Below are 20,616 nucleotides of genomic sequence, written 5' to 3'. Positions count from 1 at the left end.
GCTAATAACTTGATATCATTGTATATTATAGTTAAAATGAATGTGAATACTATTTGTATATATAAAATATTTTGTGATGTTTTAAGAACAACACTTTTTGACAATTGCTTTCTATAAAATAGAAATGCTTTATAAAAAAGTTTGTACTTTTAGAAATTTATTGTAAGCATTTTGTCATTAAAATGTAATGTATCTATTGTTTTGATCCACTAAAGGCATCAAATTCGTTGGAGTGCTAACTTTGAAACACAGAACTTGTTCAGTTTTACAGACAAATAAAAACCTCTTTTTTATATAAAATCTATTTCTTGACATCTTTCACAGAACCATTTGTCCTACACCTATTTTTGACAATTAAAAGGAAAGTTTCAACTCACTTACATTTGGATGTTCACTGCACATGCCTGGGCAGCAGGCCAAAACCTAGAATAGTTTGAGTTTTTTAATTCTATTACCAGGAAGAGTGTTTCAAAAAATGTTGTTACTCCCAATGACAGAGCTGAAATGAAGTGTAACATGTTAAAGTGGATCTTTCATTGCCTTTTGTTGACAACTACAGCTGGACAATTTAACTATGATGACTCCGACCAGGCAGAGGCCATAATCAAAATCGGTATGTCAACAGATTTGGAGGCAACACATTCCTGACAGTTACTAACGACAAACAAATTTTGACACAGTTTAAACTAAGATTGTTTTATGAAAATTATGAAATATAATATACAGTCTCTAAAATTAACATGCAACATTGTCTAGTGAAGTTGTACAAACTTGTAACAAATTGTAATTTTCCTTAAAAAAATCTAATGACCAATTATTAAATAATATTATGCATTTCACCCAATAATTAATAGATTCTATTTACCATTTTATATAATAATCTAAATATACTATGAGGTGTAAGTATCTTATAATTTGCAGACAACGTTTGTATGCTAAAGAACAAGTTCAATACTGTGGTAGGTAATGTTAACAATACAATGATTATAATTAAAACTTGGTCATACAAATTTTTATGATTGCCAGTTTATAAATCTCTTATGTATTCCTTTAACCAGGTTAATGTTAAAAAGGAATCAGCCTCTTTATGGCCTTGCGTGATTGGTCTATTGTGCAATCTCCATTATTATCTACAACTCCTCATTAAGCATAAGGCTTTTTACCAGATAATAAAGCTTTTTTCTGTATATTTCATTAAGATCATGACTTTTTCTCTCCCAGGAGAAAGAATCAATGACTGCATAGGCCTTCGCACAAATAGAAGACATGTTTAGTTGTTTCTTCTTCTTCCTGGGAATACGTGCACAGGCGTCTTTCTGCTGCTCCAAGTTTATATATATGCCTCTGGAGTCAGCAGTGACCCACCCTATTGGTCCTCCTAACTGACTTGTTTCCACACCTCTCTCTCACTCTCTCTCTCTCTCTCTCTCTCTCTCTCTCTCTCTCTCACTCTCTCTCTCTCTCTCATCACTTACTCTCTCTTCCCCCTCTCACTCTCTCTTTCTCTCTAAAAATAATAACTATAAAGTCTAAAACCAAAAAATTCCTTTTGTTGGTAAGTAGGATAAAGGGGTTTACAAGTTACATGAACTTAATGTTAAAAATGCTTAACAAATTTTGCATAATTTGAGTTAAGTATTTCAACTGAAAATCTTATACTTCTTTAGGGTTAAAATTTTTATTATAGTATGTTGAAAGATATTAGTTATTATGGACAGCAAGTATCTAAAAGTAAGAAAGCTGCTTGTAAGTTTAAAATATGGAAAAGAACTTGAAATTGTATATGCTATTTGTAACTGCAGTACAAGAGAGGGAGAGAGTTAATAACTACATGAGTATTTATTTAAAAATATAGCTAACAAAAATCATAATTCTAATTATATTTCATCCTACAAACAGCTCTATCTGTACTAATCTTGAAATTTCATCTGTCTGGTCTTCTTATCTTCTCTATCAGAAACATTCTTTAGAACAGGTTCCAAATAAATTATTAAAAATTTATCTCCTTCGAATTAAATATTCTTCACAGTTAATATTCCCTATATGCAAGACATTACTTTATTGGACCACTGATCATCATGGTTTGCCTATCATCCATAAATCCACTATTGAACAAATGTTGAAAAATATCTGATAGTCCAAAAATAGCAATGGTAGGCATGTCAGGAAAGTTCAAATCAACTAAACTAATCTTTTATCACATTTTGAAGTGATATGTTATTAAGTTGAAGATTGGCAGTTTATATAAAAATAGTATTTTTCTAAATGCTACTTTTAATTTGATTCATTTAGGTGCATTGTTTGAAAAGGAAGATGAAGATGGTATAAAAGCATTCAACAACGCGGTAGCAATGGTCAATAGAGATAAACCAACAACATCTCCAAGGCTGGAAAGTCTAATACAAATGGTTGACCCCAATGACAGCTTTCTTGTTGGAAATGAAGGTGATAAAATTTCCTTTATATGGAGGGAAAGTACCGAGATAAATTAATTTCCAGTCTGCAAGCTGATGGCCGAAGGTGTAGCAGCAATATTTGGTCCGCAATCACCCCACACTTGGGGCCATGTGCAATCGCAGTGTGACACCAAGGAAATTCCACACATCATGTCAAATAAATGGGATCCCCAGATTAGCCCAGGATCATGTTTACTCAATCTTTATCCACACCCTGCTGTCTTATCTCAAGTATTAATAACTACTACTATTAATACTAAATAAATTGTATCATGCTAGAAATATGTGATTTAAAATAAAATCCATGTATGTTTAGTGGTCAAAATTGATCATATTAATTATTTCAACGCATTACTCATTTTATCTATGGTCTTGGTTGAGATAAAAAGTTAGTGTCACAAGCGGAATTCAAACCTCCAGCTCAATATGACTCTGCTCTAACCACTTGAGCTATTGTGACTTCAATCCACTCAGGCACTAACACCTCATATCCTGATCCGCTAAACATATTTGGATTAATAAAATAATTAAAGAAGTAATCACTTTGCTAACAGCTCCCTGTGGCCACCTCATAAGTTGCTGAGAATCGAATCCTGACTACACTACATTTAAAAAATGGCAAAAGAGGGAAAATTTGAAAGGTTGTAAGCTGAGATGAGGAGTTGGCGTTCGAGTGGACCAAAGTCATGATAGCCTAAGTGGTTAGAGCAGATCCTACTCGTGACACTAACTTTTTCATCTCAACCAAGACCTTAGATTAAATAAATAATTAATTGAAATAAAATAAAATGTTGTTCTCAGGCAATAAAAGATATTGTGAAAGCATGGAACTGGAAAGGGTTCACAATAGTCTATGATGATTTTTACAGTTTGAGAAAAATTGGTGACCTTTTAAAATTGGCAGATGACAAGGGCTATGTTGTCACTGTTAGACAATTGGAAGGCGAGGATGGCAATTTTAGGTAGTCAATTTAAAAAATTAAATAAATAAAAAAGTATTTAATGATGTTTTAATAAAGCAAACATTTAGGAAAATATTCCAAGGTATTAAACATTCCGGTGAGAAAAACATTGTTTTTGAATGTTCTGTTGATATACTGTATGAAGCATTGCTCCAAGCCCAGCAAGTTGGTCTCACCGGTTCAGATTACAGTTACATTATATCATCATTGGTAATTAAAATAATAATAATTAGTGGAAATTTTACATCAAATTTATTTTAATAAACAAACTAATTTTTAATTTTTCAGGATTTCCAGTACATCGATCTTGAACCTTTTAAATGGTCAGGAACTAATATAACAGGAATTCGTATCGTAAGACCTTCGACTGACTATTTCAAGCAAGTAGTCCGATCTTGGTACACTTCAGAAGACAATGAAGATGACGTTGAAGAAAAGAACTACAATAACAACTACAATATGTTTGATGTAAGTTCTTTTATGTTTCGTATAAACCAATAATGAAAGTATTTCCAGAACCTCAAGAATCCTGATATCATTAAGAGAAGAAGACGCAATGAAGAATTCTGGGGGGTGCCTAATTATGATGAAAATGAGGAAGGAAATGGATTTGATGAACAAGGAATGACAAAAGAAGGGGAAATCGGATCGAAAGAAGAAAACAATCAAACTGAAGAAGAACCTGTTAAAATACCACTAGTATGCAATAAAAATAATTATATTGAGTGACTCCTTTGATAGTTTATTTATTATAGTTTAATTATAGACTCAAACGGCTTTGGTCCATGATGCAGTACAACTTTTTTTCAAAGCGATTGAAAACCTTGAGATGAATACTGCTCCAAGATCAATTGAATGTGAACAAGACAGAGCTTGGGAGCATGGGTACAGTATAAGGAACTTCATGAAAATGGTTTGTAAATTTCAAAATTTTCATTTCAATTGTTAAAAGCTGTTGTGGTGACTTTCTTATCTTTTTCAGAGTGAATATCAAGGACTGAGTGGGCTTGTCAAATTTGATCATATGGGTTTTCGCACAAACATTGAATTGGACATAATTGAACTAAAGGAAGAAGGACTTGGCATAAAAGGAACCTGGAACACTTCAACTGGTTTAAATATCATACATCCTGAAAGCCCAACCGGACAGTTCGAATCGGGAGAAGATCTCAGAAATACAACATTCATCGTTATTATTGCTCTTGTATATATAGAAAATAATCTTTTAAATGGAAAATACTCTATCATTAAATTTCTGCTTTATATGTTTAGACACATCCTTATGGTATGTTGAAAGAGGCAAGCAAAACATTGTCTGGGAATGATCGTTTTGAAGGTTTCGGCATTGACCTAATCCATGAACTGTCGTTGATGAGCGGTTTCAATTATACATTTGTCGTGAGGGATGATAAAACCAGCGGAAATCCTTTGGGAGGTGGAAAGTGGACCGGGATGATTGGTGATGTTCTCGATCGGGTATGTTTCAGTAAAATATATTGTTTCCAAATTAATTAAACAATTAATTTTTCAGAGGGCTGATCTGGCAATTGCAGATATCACGATTACAAGAGAAAGAGAACAAGACGTCGACTTTACAATGCCCTTTATGAACCTAGGTAATTTTTCCTATGTAAGAATTATATTTATATATCAAAATGTTCAATAAAACTCCTCTTTGTAAGTTATTTAAATTGAAAATATTAATAACAAATTTTTTTAATGAGTTATACCATACACCCCTTTAATTTTTAGTTATATATTTTTTTAAATATGACAAGAAGTTAGATAAATATATATATAAGGCAGGCTTCTAATATAACTGTAAATATTTGTGCTTAGTTAATCAGAGAAATGCTATAGATTTTTCTTTGTTTTGAAACTCACATTTAACAAGTAATATGTGATCAGCCTGTTGGAGCCTAACTCCGTTGGTTGGGAAGCGATGATCTCGTCTGACTTAAGGGAGATACTAGTAACCCAGCCACATAACGGGGTGGGTGAACACCATTATGTATAGACCCTAGGGTCAGCACATTGGGGAGTGACAATTATTTGGTGTGAAAGTCAATTGTAATAATAATAAGTAATTTACTGTAATGTCATTAAGTTGAATTATTATTAGTTTAATGTTTAACAGTCAGAATAGTATAAAAAAAGAATGCCAAGTTTTAATCATTTGTTAAATACTATTGTCATTAGTACCAGTTGAGTAACTGGTCTAAGTAACGTCTAAGTAAATACGTAACAAATTTATAACAGTTTGTTTTTAAGGGCTGGAATATTTTTTAAATAGTTTCTTTTTATTTATTCAATATTTCTAGGCATTAGTATTCTCTATAAAAAGCCTAAAAAAGCACCTCCTAGCACCTTTTCGTTTCTATCGCCTTTCAGCACTGAAGTCTGGGCATACATGATGTCTGCGTATTTTGGTGTGTCCCTCTTGTTGTTCATTATTGGCAGGTAAACGCTACACCAATTCAGCACATTATCTCTGGCTCGCAGTCAAAAATGATTGTTTTTGTATTTTAGAATAAGTCCGTATGAATGGACAAATCCCTATCCTTGCATTGAAGAACCTAAGGAATTGGAAAATCAGTTTTCTCTGTTCAACTCATACTGGTTCACAATAGGATCACTTATGCAGCAAGGCTCTGATGTTGCACCAATGTAAAAAAAAAACTTTTTTTTCATTTTTAAATTTTATTGTCTACTGAAGAAATGGTTTTAAAGAGCGGTTTCAACAAGAATGGTCGCTGCAATTTGGTGGTTTTTCACGCTCATCATGGTTTCATCTTATACAGCTAACTTGGCAGCTTTTTTAACAGTAGAAGTTACTGTATCACCTTTTCTCAACGTAGAAGGTCTGGCTAACCAAAAGAGCATAAAATATGGAGCAAAAAATGGAGGAGCTACTGCTAATTTCTTCAGAGTAATTATAAATTTTTCATTTAAAAATAAACTATAATAAACACTATTTTTTCAGGATTCTAATTTAACACTTTACCAACAAATGAGACATTATATGGAAACTACTACTGGTGTCATGATGCCAACAAATGATGCTGGGGTGAAGAGGGTGATGGAAAATGATGATTATGCTTTTCTCATGGAATCAACAAGCATTGAATATGAAGTGGAAAGGAAATGTGAATTACATCAAATTGGAGGTCTTCTTGATAATAAAGGATATGGAATTGCTATGAGGAGAAGTACGATTTGAAAAAGGCCTACTCATTTCAATAAATACACAGCTAAAAAAACAAAACGTTTCAGATTCTTCATATTACAATGTGCTAAGCAGAAATGTGGTGAAGTTACAGGAGAAAGGAAAGCTGACCCAGTTAAAAAACAAATGGTGGAAAGAAAAACGAGGAGGTGGTGCTTGTGCGGTAACTGTCCTCTATTTTATGATTTTTTACTAAAACTAAATCAAATAATTATTGTAGGTGAAATCTGAAGTAGGAGCAGCGAGTGAATTAGGCCTTGCAAATGTGGGTGGTGTTTTTTTGGTACTGCTTGGTGGCTGTATTTTAGCCATATTCATAGCTTTAGCAGAACTGTCATGGGACATACTAAATCGTGATGACAAGGTGTGTTCAAATTAATGATTTACACTGAATTTACCTGAATGTGATAAATTTTGTAGAATTCATTCAAAGAAGAATTTATGGCCGAGTTGAAATTCATTTCAAGATGTCACGGCACATCAAAACCAGTGAGAAAAGTCCAAGAGAAAACTGACAGCGGGAGTGAATTCACAAAAGGAACTGATGAAGACTTAACATTAGATTGATTAAAACAGATGGTTTTGTTTTTTCTATTAATTCACTTATGTTTGTAAATTATGCTATTTTGTGTAGTACTAATTGATTTAATATCTATGCCAAATGTAATTCCTTTGAATAACTTAAACTACCTTAAGTTGTTTTGAATTTCAAATTGCTTTCCAATTATATTTGTTTTGCTTAAGAGTAATAATATGTTTTAGTATATTTCAAAAATAATAATGCTAAATAATATTATTAAAATTTCCTAATATTAGAAGCTAAATAGAATTTATTTATGTCAATATTTAATAATATTTTGTTTAATAAAACAATTGAAATATAAAGATGAGTTTTTATTTTAAAAAAATTAATTTATTCAATTAAATAAATAAATTGCCAGATGCAAAATTAAGACTTGCATTTTGCCTTAGATTAGCAAACATGCATGTCTTTGGAATGAAAATTACTGGCATTAATGGTAACTGTAATGAATCTGTTAACTAAAAGTTTTAGAATTTTATAATAAGCATTACTGCCTTTGAAATCACTGATTTGTCATGCATAAAAATGCAGATTTGAGAAAAAGTGTTCTATTGTCAAAGAAATGAAAATTGCTGGCGTTATTATTGCAAATTGCATATTGGAGAATTAGGAAGAAAACTAGGACAGATTGAACCATGTATAGAAAGAGGGGACTAAGGAACCAAGCGATTACTGTATTTCCATGCTAGCAGTTAGGGGTTCGAATCCCGACAGAGCCCATGGTTTTTTTAATGGATTATAGGAAGAAAAATATACTGTAAAGTGGTTTGACCCTTCATCTATGACACATAATGGGTAGATGGATGTTAACCCCTCCTGTATGATAGGAATTAGTTTACTTTACTTATCATATATAGAAAGAATATTCAATAGTGACAGGAGTCTTGAGCTGAATGGCAAAAGTTTGCCTGGATCAAACTTTAGTTTAAAGTTGGTAAGCTCTGTTGAACCAACGGTTCTCACAGTAGAAATGTGTCATTATATCCATACACTGTATTGAAAATTGAAGCTTACAAAATTCTTTATGGTTTATTATTAAAATTTAATTTAATTTCATATTAAATTAAAATTAAATTTTATAGGACCTTAGAAAATATATTAGATAATTTCACAATCTTTATATAAATAATTGATGTTACGCTCATTTAATTTTGTAAAATTATTAACAACATTATTTTTACAATAATTTTTGGCAGTGAAAATAAACAATCGTGAATAACTAAAAATATAATAGTCTGTTGTCATATTAAGTTTCAACCATTAATTTTATTGTGGATAACTGAATGTCAACGGTTCTCAAAAGTCCTGTGTCTGGGCTGTCTGCCAGCAGCTGAGAATAGCACTGGCTTCTCGCTAATAGCAGAAAAGATCCATGTTTTCGAGCATGTAGATGTTCCCTTCTATCATTACAAGACAATGGTGAAATCAAGCTTGATAATTAGCTCCATTATACTAACGATTGTCAACTGCCAAGATGACTACTTAGACCCTTACAACACAGATCCAGAGCCTGTTATTAAAGTGGGTAAATATCGTGCACAATAACTCTAGCCATATTGATTATATGTGTAAGTTATATGTGTAATTACTTTTAAACAGGAGCATTGTTTGAGAAAGATGACATAGCTAGCATAAAAGCATTTAATCATGCCATTGAAATGGTCAATTTAGATAAAGCTCCTACATCACCTCGTTTTGAGCCCATTTTGAGTGAAGTGGATCTGTATGACAGTTATCAAGTTGGAGGCGAAGGTACGAATACATATAATCCATTGCTTTTCAATGTTTAACACATCGTGTAGTTTGCAAATTGATGGCTGAGGGAGTTGCAGCGATATTTGGTCCACAGTCACCTTATACATGGAATCATGTGCAGTCCCAGTGCGATAACAAAGAGATGCCTCACATCGCATCAAATAGGTGGGATCCACAGAAGAGTCCTGGTTCTTGTTTACTCAATCTCTATCCACATCCAGAAGTTCTAGCACAGGTTATGAAAAACTTGTTTGTTTTTAATCTCCTTTTACACTCCTTTTTATGTGATTTATATTCATTTTATATATATATTTAATTTGTAAACTGTACAAACAGTTCGATGGATTGAAAATTTGCCAAAATAAGTCTACAGCAGAGACAAATAAAAGTTTTAATAACAGGCAGAATTTCATTATCATACCTTTTTTTGTGAATTTTTATTAATTGAATTATTAGTTTTCATTTAGTGTGCGTAAAGACAACTAATATTTACAAAAAAATCAAAACTTTTATCGGTTTTAAATATATTTTCCTCATTTGTTATATTTCTGCCTCCATGAGCAAAACAGGATAAGTCAAATTTGGGCAACATATATGGGTGAGCCAAGAAAAATAGCCTTTTATCAATTTCTAATTTTTTTATGTGTTCCAATGTTATTATTACTGGTATTGACTTAATAAGTGTTATTTAAAGTAGTTCAGTGTGCTTTCGTGTGTTGGCCAAATATGTTTTGTGAAACAACTTTTAATGTTTATTTTTTTTCTCTTTACAATATACCTCTTTTACCTTTTGTACAAAAGGCTAGTCTAATGAGTGTGCTGATGTAATCAGAAATGTTTATTAAACAATAATAATTTATGATAAAACCCATATTAAAGAACACTCGCATACTAACTTCATTTCAAAATAAAATCTAGGATATGTAACTTAATCTTAATGTCACTTGTCCCTGACTCTAACCTAAGAACATTACAACATAGCCCATCACCACTAACTCTAAGATTTTAAAAATAAATCAGAAAGTGAAAAACAGTTATTTTTATTAGTACACTCAATATATTGAATTGCACCTAACCCGTTCCTAACCTTAACCAAGCCATTTCTAAACCTAAACCTAAGCCTAACATAACCCATTACTAATCCTCAGATTTTAAAAATAAATTTGAAAGCGGAAAACTTTCATTTTTATTGACTCACTACAATATATAGGACAGAACCTAATAGACCTAACTCTAACCTGATTCTAACCCTAACTTAACCCATCCCTAACATGAGTCAAGCTGTCCCTACACCTACACCTAACATAACCCATCACTAACCCAAGATTTTAAAAATAAATTGGAAAGTGAAAAACCATAATTTTTATTGACTTACTTCAATAAGTGCATATTCCAGTAAGTCTTTAGGCCGACAGACTGAGTATAATTTTTTATTGTAAGAATTTTAATTTGATGAAACGTAAGCACAATAAATAAAAGTTACTTGAAAAACTGAATTTAACCACAGTGGGTCAAACCTTAAAGTCACAATCTTAAAAAAGTTAGGGTTTGTGACATCCAGTTTTGCCCTCACAGTGCAGATTTATTTGCCTCTTTAAATAATTTAAATTCTATTTCACAGGCAATAGAAGATATAGTACGAGCATGGAACTGGAAGGGTTTCACAGTTGTATATGATGATTTTTACAGTCTAAAAAAAATTGGAAACCTTTTGAAAATGGCAGATGACAAAGGGTTTGTTGTAACCGTTAGGCAGCTCGAAGGCGAAGATGGAAACTTCAGGTAATTAAATTATGCATGCATTCTTAATAAGAATTGTTATAAATATTAAATTTTGAATGAAATGTAGTTGAATAATATGTAAAAATCCCCACAGGAAGATACTACAAGGAATAAAACACTCAGGAGAGAAGAATATTGTTTTCCAGTGCTCAGTTGACATTTTGTATGAAGTGTTGCTTCAGTCACAGCAAGTCGGACTTGTTGGATCAGAATACAATTATATTATAACATCTCTGGTTTGTATTTCTTTGTTTTAAACAAAGTAAAAAATAAAATTTATAATAATTTTTAGGATTTTCAATACATCGATCTCGAGCCTTTTAAATGGTCTGGCACTAACATGACTGGAATTCGTATTGTTAAACCTACGACTGATTATTTCAAAAAAGTCGTCGCTCCTTGGTTTTCTGAAGAAAATGGAGATGGAACAGATGAAGAAGAAGGAGATAATTATGACATGCTTGATGTAATCGAAAAATACTGAGGGTTAAAATATATATAAGCCTATTTGTTTTATTTAGGATCAGCACATGCGTAGAAAACGTTTCCAGAACACTGGTTATGGTGATATTTCTGATCCAGAAATTGCAAATGAAGAAGATCAGTTAGAAGGGGAAGCTAAAGAAGCTGATGAAGATGGAGACAATCAACCAGAAGAAGAAACTCCAGAAGAACCAATAAAAATCCCGATGGTAGCAACATTTTATGAATCAATTTCAATCTAATCCCTCATTATTTTTTTTTTTTTAGACACAAACAGCTTTGATTCATGATGGTGTGCAGCTATTTGCAAAAGCTATTGAAAACTTAGGTATGCAGGTTTCACCAAGATCAATTGATTGTGATCAGAGCAGGGCATGGGAGCATGGGTATAGCGTTAGAAACTACATGAAGATGGTCTGTTCTTGTATGTAAAAATAGTGTTAAAATCTAACAGCTTGGCATTGTTTTCAGAGTGAATACGAAGGTTTGAGCGGTCTCATTAAATTCGACTATCAAGGTTTTAGAACAGACATTGAACTGGAAATCATTGAACTGACAGAAGAAGGCCTAATTGCTAAAGGAATATGGAATACAACAACTGGGCTCAACGTGCATTATCCCGAGGGTAAAAATGGGCAAACGGATGTTGGCGAAGATTTAAGAAACACAACTTTTATTGTCCTGATAGCTTTGGTATTTAAATTTTAATTTTTTATGAAAATATGTAAAATTTACAACATCATTTTAGACACACCCTTATGGGATGCTGAAAGAAGCCAGCAAACCGTTATCAGGCAATGATCGTTTTGAAGGGTTTGGAATTGACCTTATACACGAGTTGTCTTTGATGAGTGGATTTAATTACACGTTTGTTGTCAGAGAGGACAAAAGCAGTGGAAATCCTCTGAAATCAGGAAAATGGACTGGTATGATTGGTGATGTATTGGATGGGGTATGTTTTACAAATATTATTTGTTTATTTTATAATATATTTTTCTGACTATATTAAAGAAAACGATGTTATACAATTTTTAAGAGAGCAGATCTTGCCATAGCAGATATCACGATCACTAGGGAAAGAGAGCGTGATGCGGATTTTACAATGCCATTTATGAATTTAGGTAAGCTTAATTGTAAAATTATTCATTATTTTATTAATGTTTTATTTCTTTAGGAATCAGTATTCTTTACAAAAAACCAAAGAAAGCACCACCTAGTACATTTTCTTTCCTTTCTCCATTCAGTGCTGAAGTGTGGGCTTACATGCTCTCGGCATATTTTGGTGTGTCCTTGTTGCTATTTGTTATAGGAAGGTATCTTTTTAGTATTTTATTCATGTACAAAATTTCAAGTTTTATAATTTTATTTTAATTTAAGGGTAAGTCCTTATGAATGGACAAATAAATATCCTTGTATCGAAGACCCAAAAGAGCTTGAAAATCAATTCACATTGCTAAACTCCTACTGGTTTACAATTGGTTCTCTTATGCAACAAGGTTCTGATCTTGCACCAATGTAAGAGTTATTAATCATAATAATAGTTATTGAGCTAAGCAATCAATTAAAGATTTTTGTTTTAAAGAGCAGTTTCGACAAGAATGGTAGCAGCAATTTGGTGGTTTTTCACGCTTATAATGGTCTCATCATACACGGCCAACCTAGCTGCGTTTCTCACTGTAGAAGTTACTGTATCTCCTTTTCTTAATGTTGATGGTCTTGCTAATCAAAAGACCATCAAATATGGAGCAAAAGCAGGAGGAGCAACTGCCAACTTTTTTAGAGTGAGTCAATTTTTAATATATTGCATCAAATATAATAAGAAACTGTGTTTATATCAGGATTCGAATTTGACCTTGTACCAGCAAATGTGGAAATACATGGAGTCAAATAGCGATGTGATGATGCCGACAAATGAGGCTGGGGTGAGAAGGGTGATGGAAAATGATGATTATGCGTTTCTTATGGAATCGACAAGTATAGAATATGAAGTTGAAAGAAAATGTGAACTTCACCAAATAGGAGGGCTTCTTGACAATAAAGGATATGGGATTGTGATGAGACAAAGTAAGTTTCTTTTACTTATTTAAAAAAAAAAAAAGGTTCTAATAGAGGAAGTAAAAACAAAACTTTACAGACTCTTCGTACAGAAATGTACTCAGTAGAAATGTAGTGAAACTTCAGGAAAAGGGAAAATTAACACAACTAAAGAACAAATGGTGGAGAGAAAAGCGAGGAGGTGGTGCTTGTGCAGTATGTATTATTAAAACAATTGTTCTACAATTGTTAAAGCTATTTATTAATTTGTTTTTATAATTTAGGTGAAATCAGAAGGGGGTGCAGCTAGTGAGCTAGGCTTGGCTAATGTCGGTGGAGTATTTTTAGTACTTCTCGCCGGTTGCATACTTTCAATATTCTTTGCATTGGCTGAGCTCTCTTGGGACATAATCAGCCGTGATGACAAGGTAAATTAATATTAAAATTAAAAGTAAAAGTAAATTTTCAGTGTTGTTATGAATTTTTTTTACAGATTTCATTCATAGACGAGTTCAAGAAAGAGCTCAAGTTTATTTCTAAATGTCATGGCACAACAAAGCCGGTCATAAAGAATTCTAAAACTGATGACAGTGGCAGTGATACATCAAAAGGAACAGAAGAAGATTTGGAATTAGACTAAGATTTAAAACTTTCATAATTTCTATTAAGATTTAAAATGTGCATTTAATTGACTAATAAACTTATCAAATCATTACAATTGTTAATTTGTTAGCACATGGTACTTTTATTGCTATTAAACTTGAGATTTTATAATTTACTTCTTCCATTTTTGAATTAGCCTGTCATAAATAAATTCAAATTTCAGAAAACTTTCTGTTTTTTAATTTAATTTAATTTTTTTTTTTTAAATACAAGCCAGAAGAATTAAAAAACCTTTTGTGGAATATTCACCCCCACAAAGAGTACTTTAAATTTACCTACAATGTAGGCAATTTGTAGTGTTTATACAACCTGCATAATATCAAATACAATCAGGTACAAATCTCCTGTACTCAGGGTGATCTCCTACAATGAGGTAGAATGGGTAAGAAGTGAAAAAGTGTTTAATTGAATAAGGGGTGACACCAGGCTTCAAATCGGGATACAAATGGGTACTATACACCTTTAATAGCCTAATACTCAACTCGACTTTCCATCTTCATGAAGCTTATGGGATGTACTCTGTTAACCAAACTGAAACAGGACCTGGACCTGTCACCTCCAAAACCTTACACACCACACCTTTCCCCTCTTCCTACCGCAATCCCAATCCTAATCTCACAATCCAGCCCCCACAATCTAAGGTGTCATGCGACCCAGGCGGATGGATGGATGGTAGAGGGGTAGCTGTATCAATAATGAAGCCTCAAGGGTACGAGAGAAGAGGGCTCCTCTGGTGCAGACCTTTAGATCCCTCATACTCGTGAGAATCACATAGACAAGACCAAAAGAAAACAAAAAAAAACACTAGGGAACTTGCAAAGGAAGACCTCAAAAACCAACTTATGAAAGTTGATGAGGGCTACAAACCCTCTGCAACTCTCATAAACCAAGAATTGGAGGACAATCTCCTCTTCACCTTCTGTAGATGTGGGGAACTTCAGGAAAAAACTGAATCAGAAGACAAAACCACTCAAATGGAGGAGATGGAGAAGATTGAAAAACTACTTCTCAAATACAAGAAAATGTCAAGTGCTTTGAGGCATAAAATTGCAATCAAACTAGTCAAACAAAAGAGGGAGCCAATCCTGAAAAGAATCAGAAAAGGGAAACAAAACCTTAATGTTCACTTCTGGACTATGCACTGAGGCCAACCACTGGAAGCATTAACCCCAAAAAACCAGGGCCAACGCCAACCAAAAGTGGTAAATCAGGTCACGGGGTAGTACCCCACCATCAAGAGGAAGTGCTCCTAGGAAATGTCCCATAAAAGCAAAATTAAGGAAAGTGATGTAGAACAAATCATCCCCCACTTAATTGGATGGGAAGGCAATGATATACGTCAGCAAGCCCTCAAAGCACTAAAAATGGCATGGTGTTGGAGGAATACCCAGAAAAAGAGTTAACAGCCGATCAGGGCAGAACCATCCTAGTCGTCAGCCAGAGAGTAGAAAGCAAAGAATTAACACTTTTGGTAGAAATAGATGATGTATCCTTTAGGGCTCTAAGCAAAGCCAACATAAAACTTTACCTAGGCTGCGCAATGACAACTGTAAGGATCATCAAAAAAGCAGTAAGATTCAAGCAAACCTCTGTAGCTCAGTAAAACAGCAATACTTATGCTTTGTCATGGGGGCCAAGGAGAAAAACATTGGAGTAGCCCTAATCCAGGAACCCTGGCTAATAAAAGGTAGAGTGGCTGGGCTAGGAGATATAGAAGAAAAATCATATACACTGGCAGGCAAAAAATTCTAAACAATAGAATTTTTTTATTTTCTCGATAAAAGAAAATTTTGCCCTTAATTTTCGCATTGTTTTTAACTATAAATATTTGCTTATGCTATGTTTTAAATTGGGAATATGAATTAGAGGTAAACACACTTAATCCTCAATCCTAAACAAGGATAAAGGATTTTTTAATGTTTACTTTTTACCGAATTTAAAATGTTTATTCAGTCTCATTTGAATTCTGAAGCAATAAACTGTTTAGTTTTCACCATTGTTTTCTTAATTTCAATTTTTAAACCTAAAAATGCCACTTAGTGCTACTGAGGTTGTTGTGCATGCTGTGGCACTTATTAATAACAATGGTATGGGGCTATTACCATTGGTGTTCCCTACAAAACTCTATGAGACACCATTACATGTTTTTGAGAATCTGGCTCCTACCATAAAAGGTTCGGTTCTGGATGCCCTAGGGTAACAGAACCACACAACCGTTTTTTTGACTTTGAGAATTTTCCGAAACCGGCACCTTACTGTTGATCAAGCGGTTCATCAACTCCAGGAAGTTTGAGGTGTCCAAATTTCTGAACGCACTGCTCGAAGAAGATTAAATCAGTATGGCATTTTGCCCTACTGACCAGAGTACCAGAATTGACCAGACCAGACAGAGTAGAATGGCTCGCATTTGCTCGAGAATAAAGCCATTGGTCTTTGAACGATTGGTCTTCTGTACTTTTAACAGATGAGTGTAGATTTGCTCTACGATCTCCAGATGGGCATGAAAGAGTGTGGAGAAGGCAAAATGAAAGGTACAAAGCCTGTAATTTTTGCCAGAGCTAACCTTGTCAACATAGCTCAGTGATGGTGTGGGTGGGAATTTCAATGGGGATTTGCATAGAGTTGGTTGTTCGTGGGGGTCTTTGACAGCCACTTACTATGTCAATGAAATTTTGTAACATCATGTGTTGCCTATCTTCGATGAAATAAGCGACAATCCTATTTTCATGCACGATAATGCCCTTCTACATGTCACTCACATAGTAGAAACAACTTCAACAGCATAACATCAGGGTCTTAGCCTGGCCAGCCCATTCTCCAGACTTGAACCCCATCGAACATTTATGGGATATCCTCTAAAGTCGAATAAGAGCACGTCCATCACTTCCTGATACTACACGATCTTGAAAGTACTCTTCGTGTTGAATGGGTTCCTCCGAGACAACCTCCAGCAAAGAGCCATTTCCAGATTGTTAGAACGTATGCCAAAGTGTCTTCGAGATGTAATTAAGGCAAGAGGAGGAAATACGCGATATTGAAATGTTATTTAAAAATCTAAAACAAATTTTATGTGTGCGTCTTTTATTAAATGGTTAGGGAAGGTTAGGGTTTAAATGTTAAAAAAACGTGAAACTTTAATATATAAAAATCAAGTTATATTAGGGTGGAATTTTTTGCTTGTCAGTGAATGGCCACATGCAGCAAAACGGAAGAACATTTCAATTAAAAATTAACGACAATGTCTATTCAATCACAAGTGTACAATATTTCTAGTAGTAACTATCAGGGAGGAGGAAAATATTTGATTGGAAGAAAACCATCATGAAATGTATGGTATTTAGGACTGTTAATTGATGATTATTCTCATCTCACGATCTCTAAATAACCACTATCATGAAAGACGAAGGAAATGACCAGCCCAGTTTGGCATGCAGTATAGTACATATAAATATTTTTGTACCAGCCGCGTTCCAAATTTATTTACAGAAAGTTGTGAACTCTCTTTAGATTTTAGCAACAACTTCAAGATGCAAACTGGTGTAATAATATACCACAATATTTAAATAAAATTAGCTTCCAATCAACTAAATGAAGGGGTAATGCAAGGAAACTGTAAGGGATATTGCAAATATAAAGAGACACACAGAAACAAAAACAAGCGAATAAATTATTGAAGGAGTACGAAACAAAATTAAGGAAAAGTGGGTTCAGTGGAGGTGTGATGCGGGAAGACTATCTTGGTCTCGGGGTTAGAAAAAAAAAGAAAGAGTGAATATTGAAAAACTCAAGAAAGAAAAATGTTAAAAAATCGATAATTTGGAAGTGAACAAGCAATCAGTTCCTGCAGTGCAGTTCAACAAATGTACAAAGTTTGAGACAAATCTTTTTAAAAATTCTCTTTGCACCATTTTCGCATTTTTACTCTAGCAAGTTGTACACCTGTTTGCCAAAGATCACACCACCGGACTACATTGAAATTAAGAATAATGCTGCACAAAATTTATGTTAATAGTTTGCTTGTTGTTGATATTTAATAGTTTTAGGTTTTGATAAGAACTTTTCACACGAGCTGTTGATTTATAATAGAAATGATAGTTCCTACTCACAGTTTGTTGTTTTCGGTTTTCATGCTTAAAGCCCATCAACAGGTCGAACGAGTTACAAGCATGCCTCTTGACATGAATATCAAGCCGCCGATACACCGCCGACGCGACGTTCCAATGAGAAGCTGGTTTTAATGCCGCTCAATTTTGAACATGCGAACTAAATATGAATAAAAATAATTTTAAATTAGTGATTAATTTGTATGTCAAATATTATTTAGGTACGTGCTTAAAATAAGAGGTAAAATCCTTTATATTATTTTTGCATTTTTCTCCAGGTTTAATTTTACATTTTTTTAATTTCAAATTTCTCAAACCAATCAAGTTACCTTTGTTGAAACTGTGTAACACTGTTGTATTTAAATTTAAATTGTGTTTTAATTCATTTATATGATACTTCAGAAAATTTGTTCGATTTAGGCAAGGGTACTTTAACTTTCGTTTTAATTTCTCTGACGTTTCGTCCTAATATTTAATATAACAATCATTACAATTAAGTTGGCAAACCCCGCTTTGTGACAAGTTGTCAACCTTGTCTTAAGGTTTTGAGAAGTGGCGTGATTTGCCGAATGCCGATTGGTGGAGGCGGGTGGTCGGTTATTTGTCCAACTCCGGTGCGCGCGTTGCTCGGCTAACGGTTTTCGTGTCTTCTTCAAAAGTTCGAAGTGCGCGATATTTGTGAATTAGCCGAACTCAGAGTACACATTAGAGAATCAACTGCAATCATCGATCAACCGTAAGTATACACTTCAAGTGCTATTTATTTTGCAATAATAAACGATCCAAACCAGTATACTTGTATTTAAGTACCAGTACCATCCCTAACCATTAAAGTACAACATGGCGCCGAAAATCTAATGATTCATTTTTGATGGGGTGGCTGATATGAGTACAATTGTTTCTTCTTTTAAAGCTAATTTATTTATTCTTTTCACTAGCGCCCTATCAATAAATATTTCTTAACATCCATTGTTTTTAACTAAAGTTTTAATTGCTTGTAATTCTTTTTTATAATTAGCAGGTGTTAACGGTCAATATACGGTCTATGAGTCAAATGAAACCAGCAGCTTTTTGGGTCCATGGGTGAGAAGAATCTGCTGGAATCATGGAGCCTTAGTTTTGGGTTTTCTATGCAAGGTGTTCGGCTACTCGTGTTACAAACTTTGCCAGTAGATTCTACATCCAAAATGGAACCAAAAAGTACTATGGTCCAAAAAACTATGGTCGGAATCTCAACAGTTGCGGAGTTATTTCACTTTTTCTGATGTTTTAAGATTTCACGACCTTGCTTCAAATAAACAATGATAGCTCCAAAACTAAAAGGTTTTGGACAAATCCGTTGATACTATTGAAAAGTACGTTAAATTTCCAATAAGATTGATCGATATTAATCTTGTAAACGTTAGTGAAATAAGCGTTTTAGTAGCGAGAACTTTGACAATTTTTTTTCCGAAGTTGAATAACATACTATATGGTGATTCTAAATTACTATTTTCAAACCTAGAGACCAACAAATTTCAGAAAACGTACCCATTTAATATCCTATTTAGTGGTGCAATTGCTTTTTTAATTACTTTTTTCCAAGATGAAGAAATTGATGAAGGAAAAGAAAAAACGTGGTTGAAGGATTGGTAAGGTGGAAAAAAAACTGAAGGAAATTTTGAATGAATTCATTAAACTTTTTTGTTTTAATTTGTATTCGAAACCGAAATAGTGCAAGTGAAATTTCTTTATGTTCCTGTGGAGAAAAGATTCATGGACATAAAGATATACCAATATATCCTACATAACAATCACTACCCTAAACACATAATCAACAACTACAACTCAACACTAACAGTCTAACACCATCTGCTATTACTAATAATACGTCAAATCTATCAAATACAGACAAAGCAACATACATTTCCATTCATTCACGGCCTATCACATAAATTAAACACATTTCTCTCTTCTGATAACTTTAAAATAGCTTTCAAAAACTGTAAAACAATTCACAAACAATTCTGTTCTTTTCTGTCTGAGCTGTATATTTTACTGTAATTTCGCGAAAATCCGAATTCCTCTCTCCGAAATTTTGGAAGGGATTTAGGTTTTTCAAAAGACAAAATGATGTATTGCGGACTTACAATTTATCGCACTTATCTTGTCCAGGGACTTCGGGACTTTGAAGTCTGATTGATTGAACGTTCCTGGCAAATAGTCGATTTGGTTGACTGAAGAAAACGTACTTCCAAACGTCCTTATGGGCTTATGTATCCAAGTTCACTTCTAATGGCATACTAAACCGTTGGAATTTTCGAACGTGTGCTGAGGATAATCCGAGAATTTCGTACTCTTGTCATCAGTTGGTTAGCAGTATCAACGTTTCGTGTGGACTTCTCGGAAATAAATTAATTGGGCCTTATTTCTAAGAAAATATTTTAAATGGTGCTCAGTTCCTTAATTTTTTTGAGGGAGACTATTATACGATGTTTCTCTGAAACGACAAAGAATGATTCTCTAGCTTGATGAATGCCCGCACACAATTATTTGCAGGTGAGACATTTGAATCGTCACTTCCGGTATT

General features: G+C 33.5%; 2 protein-coding genes and 1 long non-coding RNA gene across 4 annotated transcripts in view; all 3 read left to right on the top strand.

Annotated features, from left to right (window-relative positions):
- Nucleotides 1-440: 440 nt before the first annotated feature.
- LOC106665242 (glutamate receptor ionotropic, kainate 2-like) lies at nucleotides 441-7,405 on the top strand. The gene is made up of 18 exons (XM_014391528.2): nucleotides 441-613; nucleotides 2,293-2,445; nucleotides 2,500-2,687; nucleotides 3,258-3,418; nucleotides 3,487-3,628; nucleotides 3,707-3,886; nucleotides 3,935-4,117; nucleotides 4,185-4,331; nucleotides 4,401-4,622; nucleotides 4,691-4,894; nucleotides 4,950-5,034; nucleotides 5,740-5,878; nucleotides 5,948-6,085; nucleotides 6,149-6,347; nucleotides 6,402-6,627; nucleotides 6,692-6,807; nucleotides 6,865-7,008; nucleotides 7,065-7,405. The coding sequence occupies exons 1-18, from the start codon at nucleotides 505-507 to the stop codon at nucleotides 7,209-7,211; spliced, it is 2,883 nt and encodes a 960-aa protein (XP_014247014.1). The 5' UTR covers nucleotides 441-504; the 3' UTR covers nucleotides 7,212-7,405.
- Nucleotides 7,406-8,552: 1,147 nt separating this feature from the next.
- Nucleotides 8,553-14,080, top strand: LOC106665243 (glutamate receptor ionotropic, kainate 2-like). Of its 2 annotated transcripts, none has more exons than XM_014391529.2 (18): nucleotides 8,553-8,752; nucleotides 8,827-8,979; nucleotides 9,030-9,217; nucleotides 10,604-10,764; nucleotides 10,859-11,000; nucleotides 11,057-11,230; nucleotides 11,286-11,456; nucleotides 11,515-11,661; nucleotides 11,719-11,940; nucleotides 11,996-12,199; nucleotides 12,284-12,368; nucleotides 12,422-12,560; nucleotides 12,625-12,762; nucleotides 12,830-13,028; nucleotides 13,086-13,311; nucleotides 13,382-13,497; nucleotides 13,566-13,709; nucleotides 13,775-14,080. In XM_014391529.2, exons 1-18 carry the CDS (start codon nucleotides 8,644-8,646, stop codon nucleotides 13,919-13,921), a joined length of 2,865 nt encoding a protein of 954 aa, XP_014247015.1. In that variant the 5' UTR covers nucleotides 8,553-8,643; the 3' UTR covers nucleotides 13,922-14,080. The 2 variants fall into 2 exon arrangements, with proteins under 2 accessions (XP_014247015.1, XP_014247016.1); XM_014391530.2 differs by having other exon boundaries at nucleotides 8,662-8,748.
- Nucleotides 14,081-18,578: 4,498 nt separating this feature from the next.
- Nucleotides 18,579-20,616, top strand: part of LOC106665246 — a 255,348-nt gene continuing 253,310 nt past the window's right edge. Inside the window, exon 1 of the long non-coding RNA XR_001340287.2 lies at nucleotides 18,579-18,783. This is a non-coding gene — a long non-coding RNA (uncharacterized LOC106665246). The remainder of the gene's footprint in view (nucleotides 18,784-20,616) is intronic.

The sequence above is a fragment of the Cimex lectularius genome, unplaced genomic scaffold (genome assembly GCF_000648675.2).
Source record: "Cimex lectularius strain Harlan isolate CLEC.00 unplaced genomic scaffold, Clec_2.1 scaffold186, whole genome shotgun sequence".
Classification (NCBI taxonomy): Eukaryota; Metazoa; Arthropoda; class Insecta; order Hemiptera; family Cimicidae; genus Cimex; species Cimex lectularius.
This window is presented reverse-complemented; position numbering and strand designations above follow the sequence as displayed.

What these genes read in the sequence shown, in the direction of transcription:
- LOC106665242 (XM_014391528.2), top strand. Translation starts at nt 505, where the DNA reads ATGAAGTGTAACATGTTAAAGTGGATCTTTCATTGCCTTTTGTTGACA. An exon ending in ACAACTACAATATGTTTGAT is followed by an intron (nt 3,887 to 3,934) that starts GTAAGTTCTTTT and finishes AAGTATTTCCAG; the next exon opens with AACCTCAAGAATCCTGATAT. An exon ending in GAGGAGGTGGTGCTTGTGCG is followed by an intron (nt 6,808 to 6,864) that starts GTAACTGTCCTC and finishes TAATTATTGTAG; the next exon opens with GTGAAATCTGAAGTAGGAGC.
- LOC106665243 (XM_014391529.2), top strand. Translation starts at nt 8,644, where the DNA reads ATGGTGAAATCAAGCTTGATAATTAGCTCCATTATACTAACGATTGTC. An exon ending in AGAGCCTGTTATTAAAGTGG is followed by an intron (nt 8,753 to 8,826) that starts GTAAATATCGTG and finishes ACTTTTAAACAG; the next exon opens with GAGCATTGTTTGAGAAAGAT. An exon ending in AATGCCATTTATGAATTTAG is followed by an intron (nt 12,369 to 12,421) that starts GTAAGCTTAATT and finishes TTATTTCTTTAG; the next exon opens with GAATCAGTATTCTTTACAAA.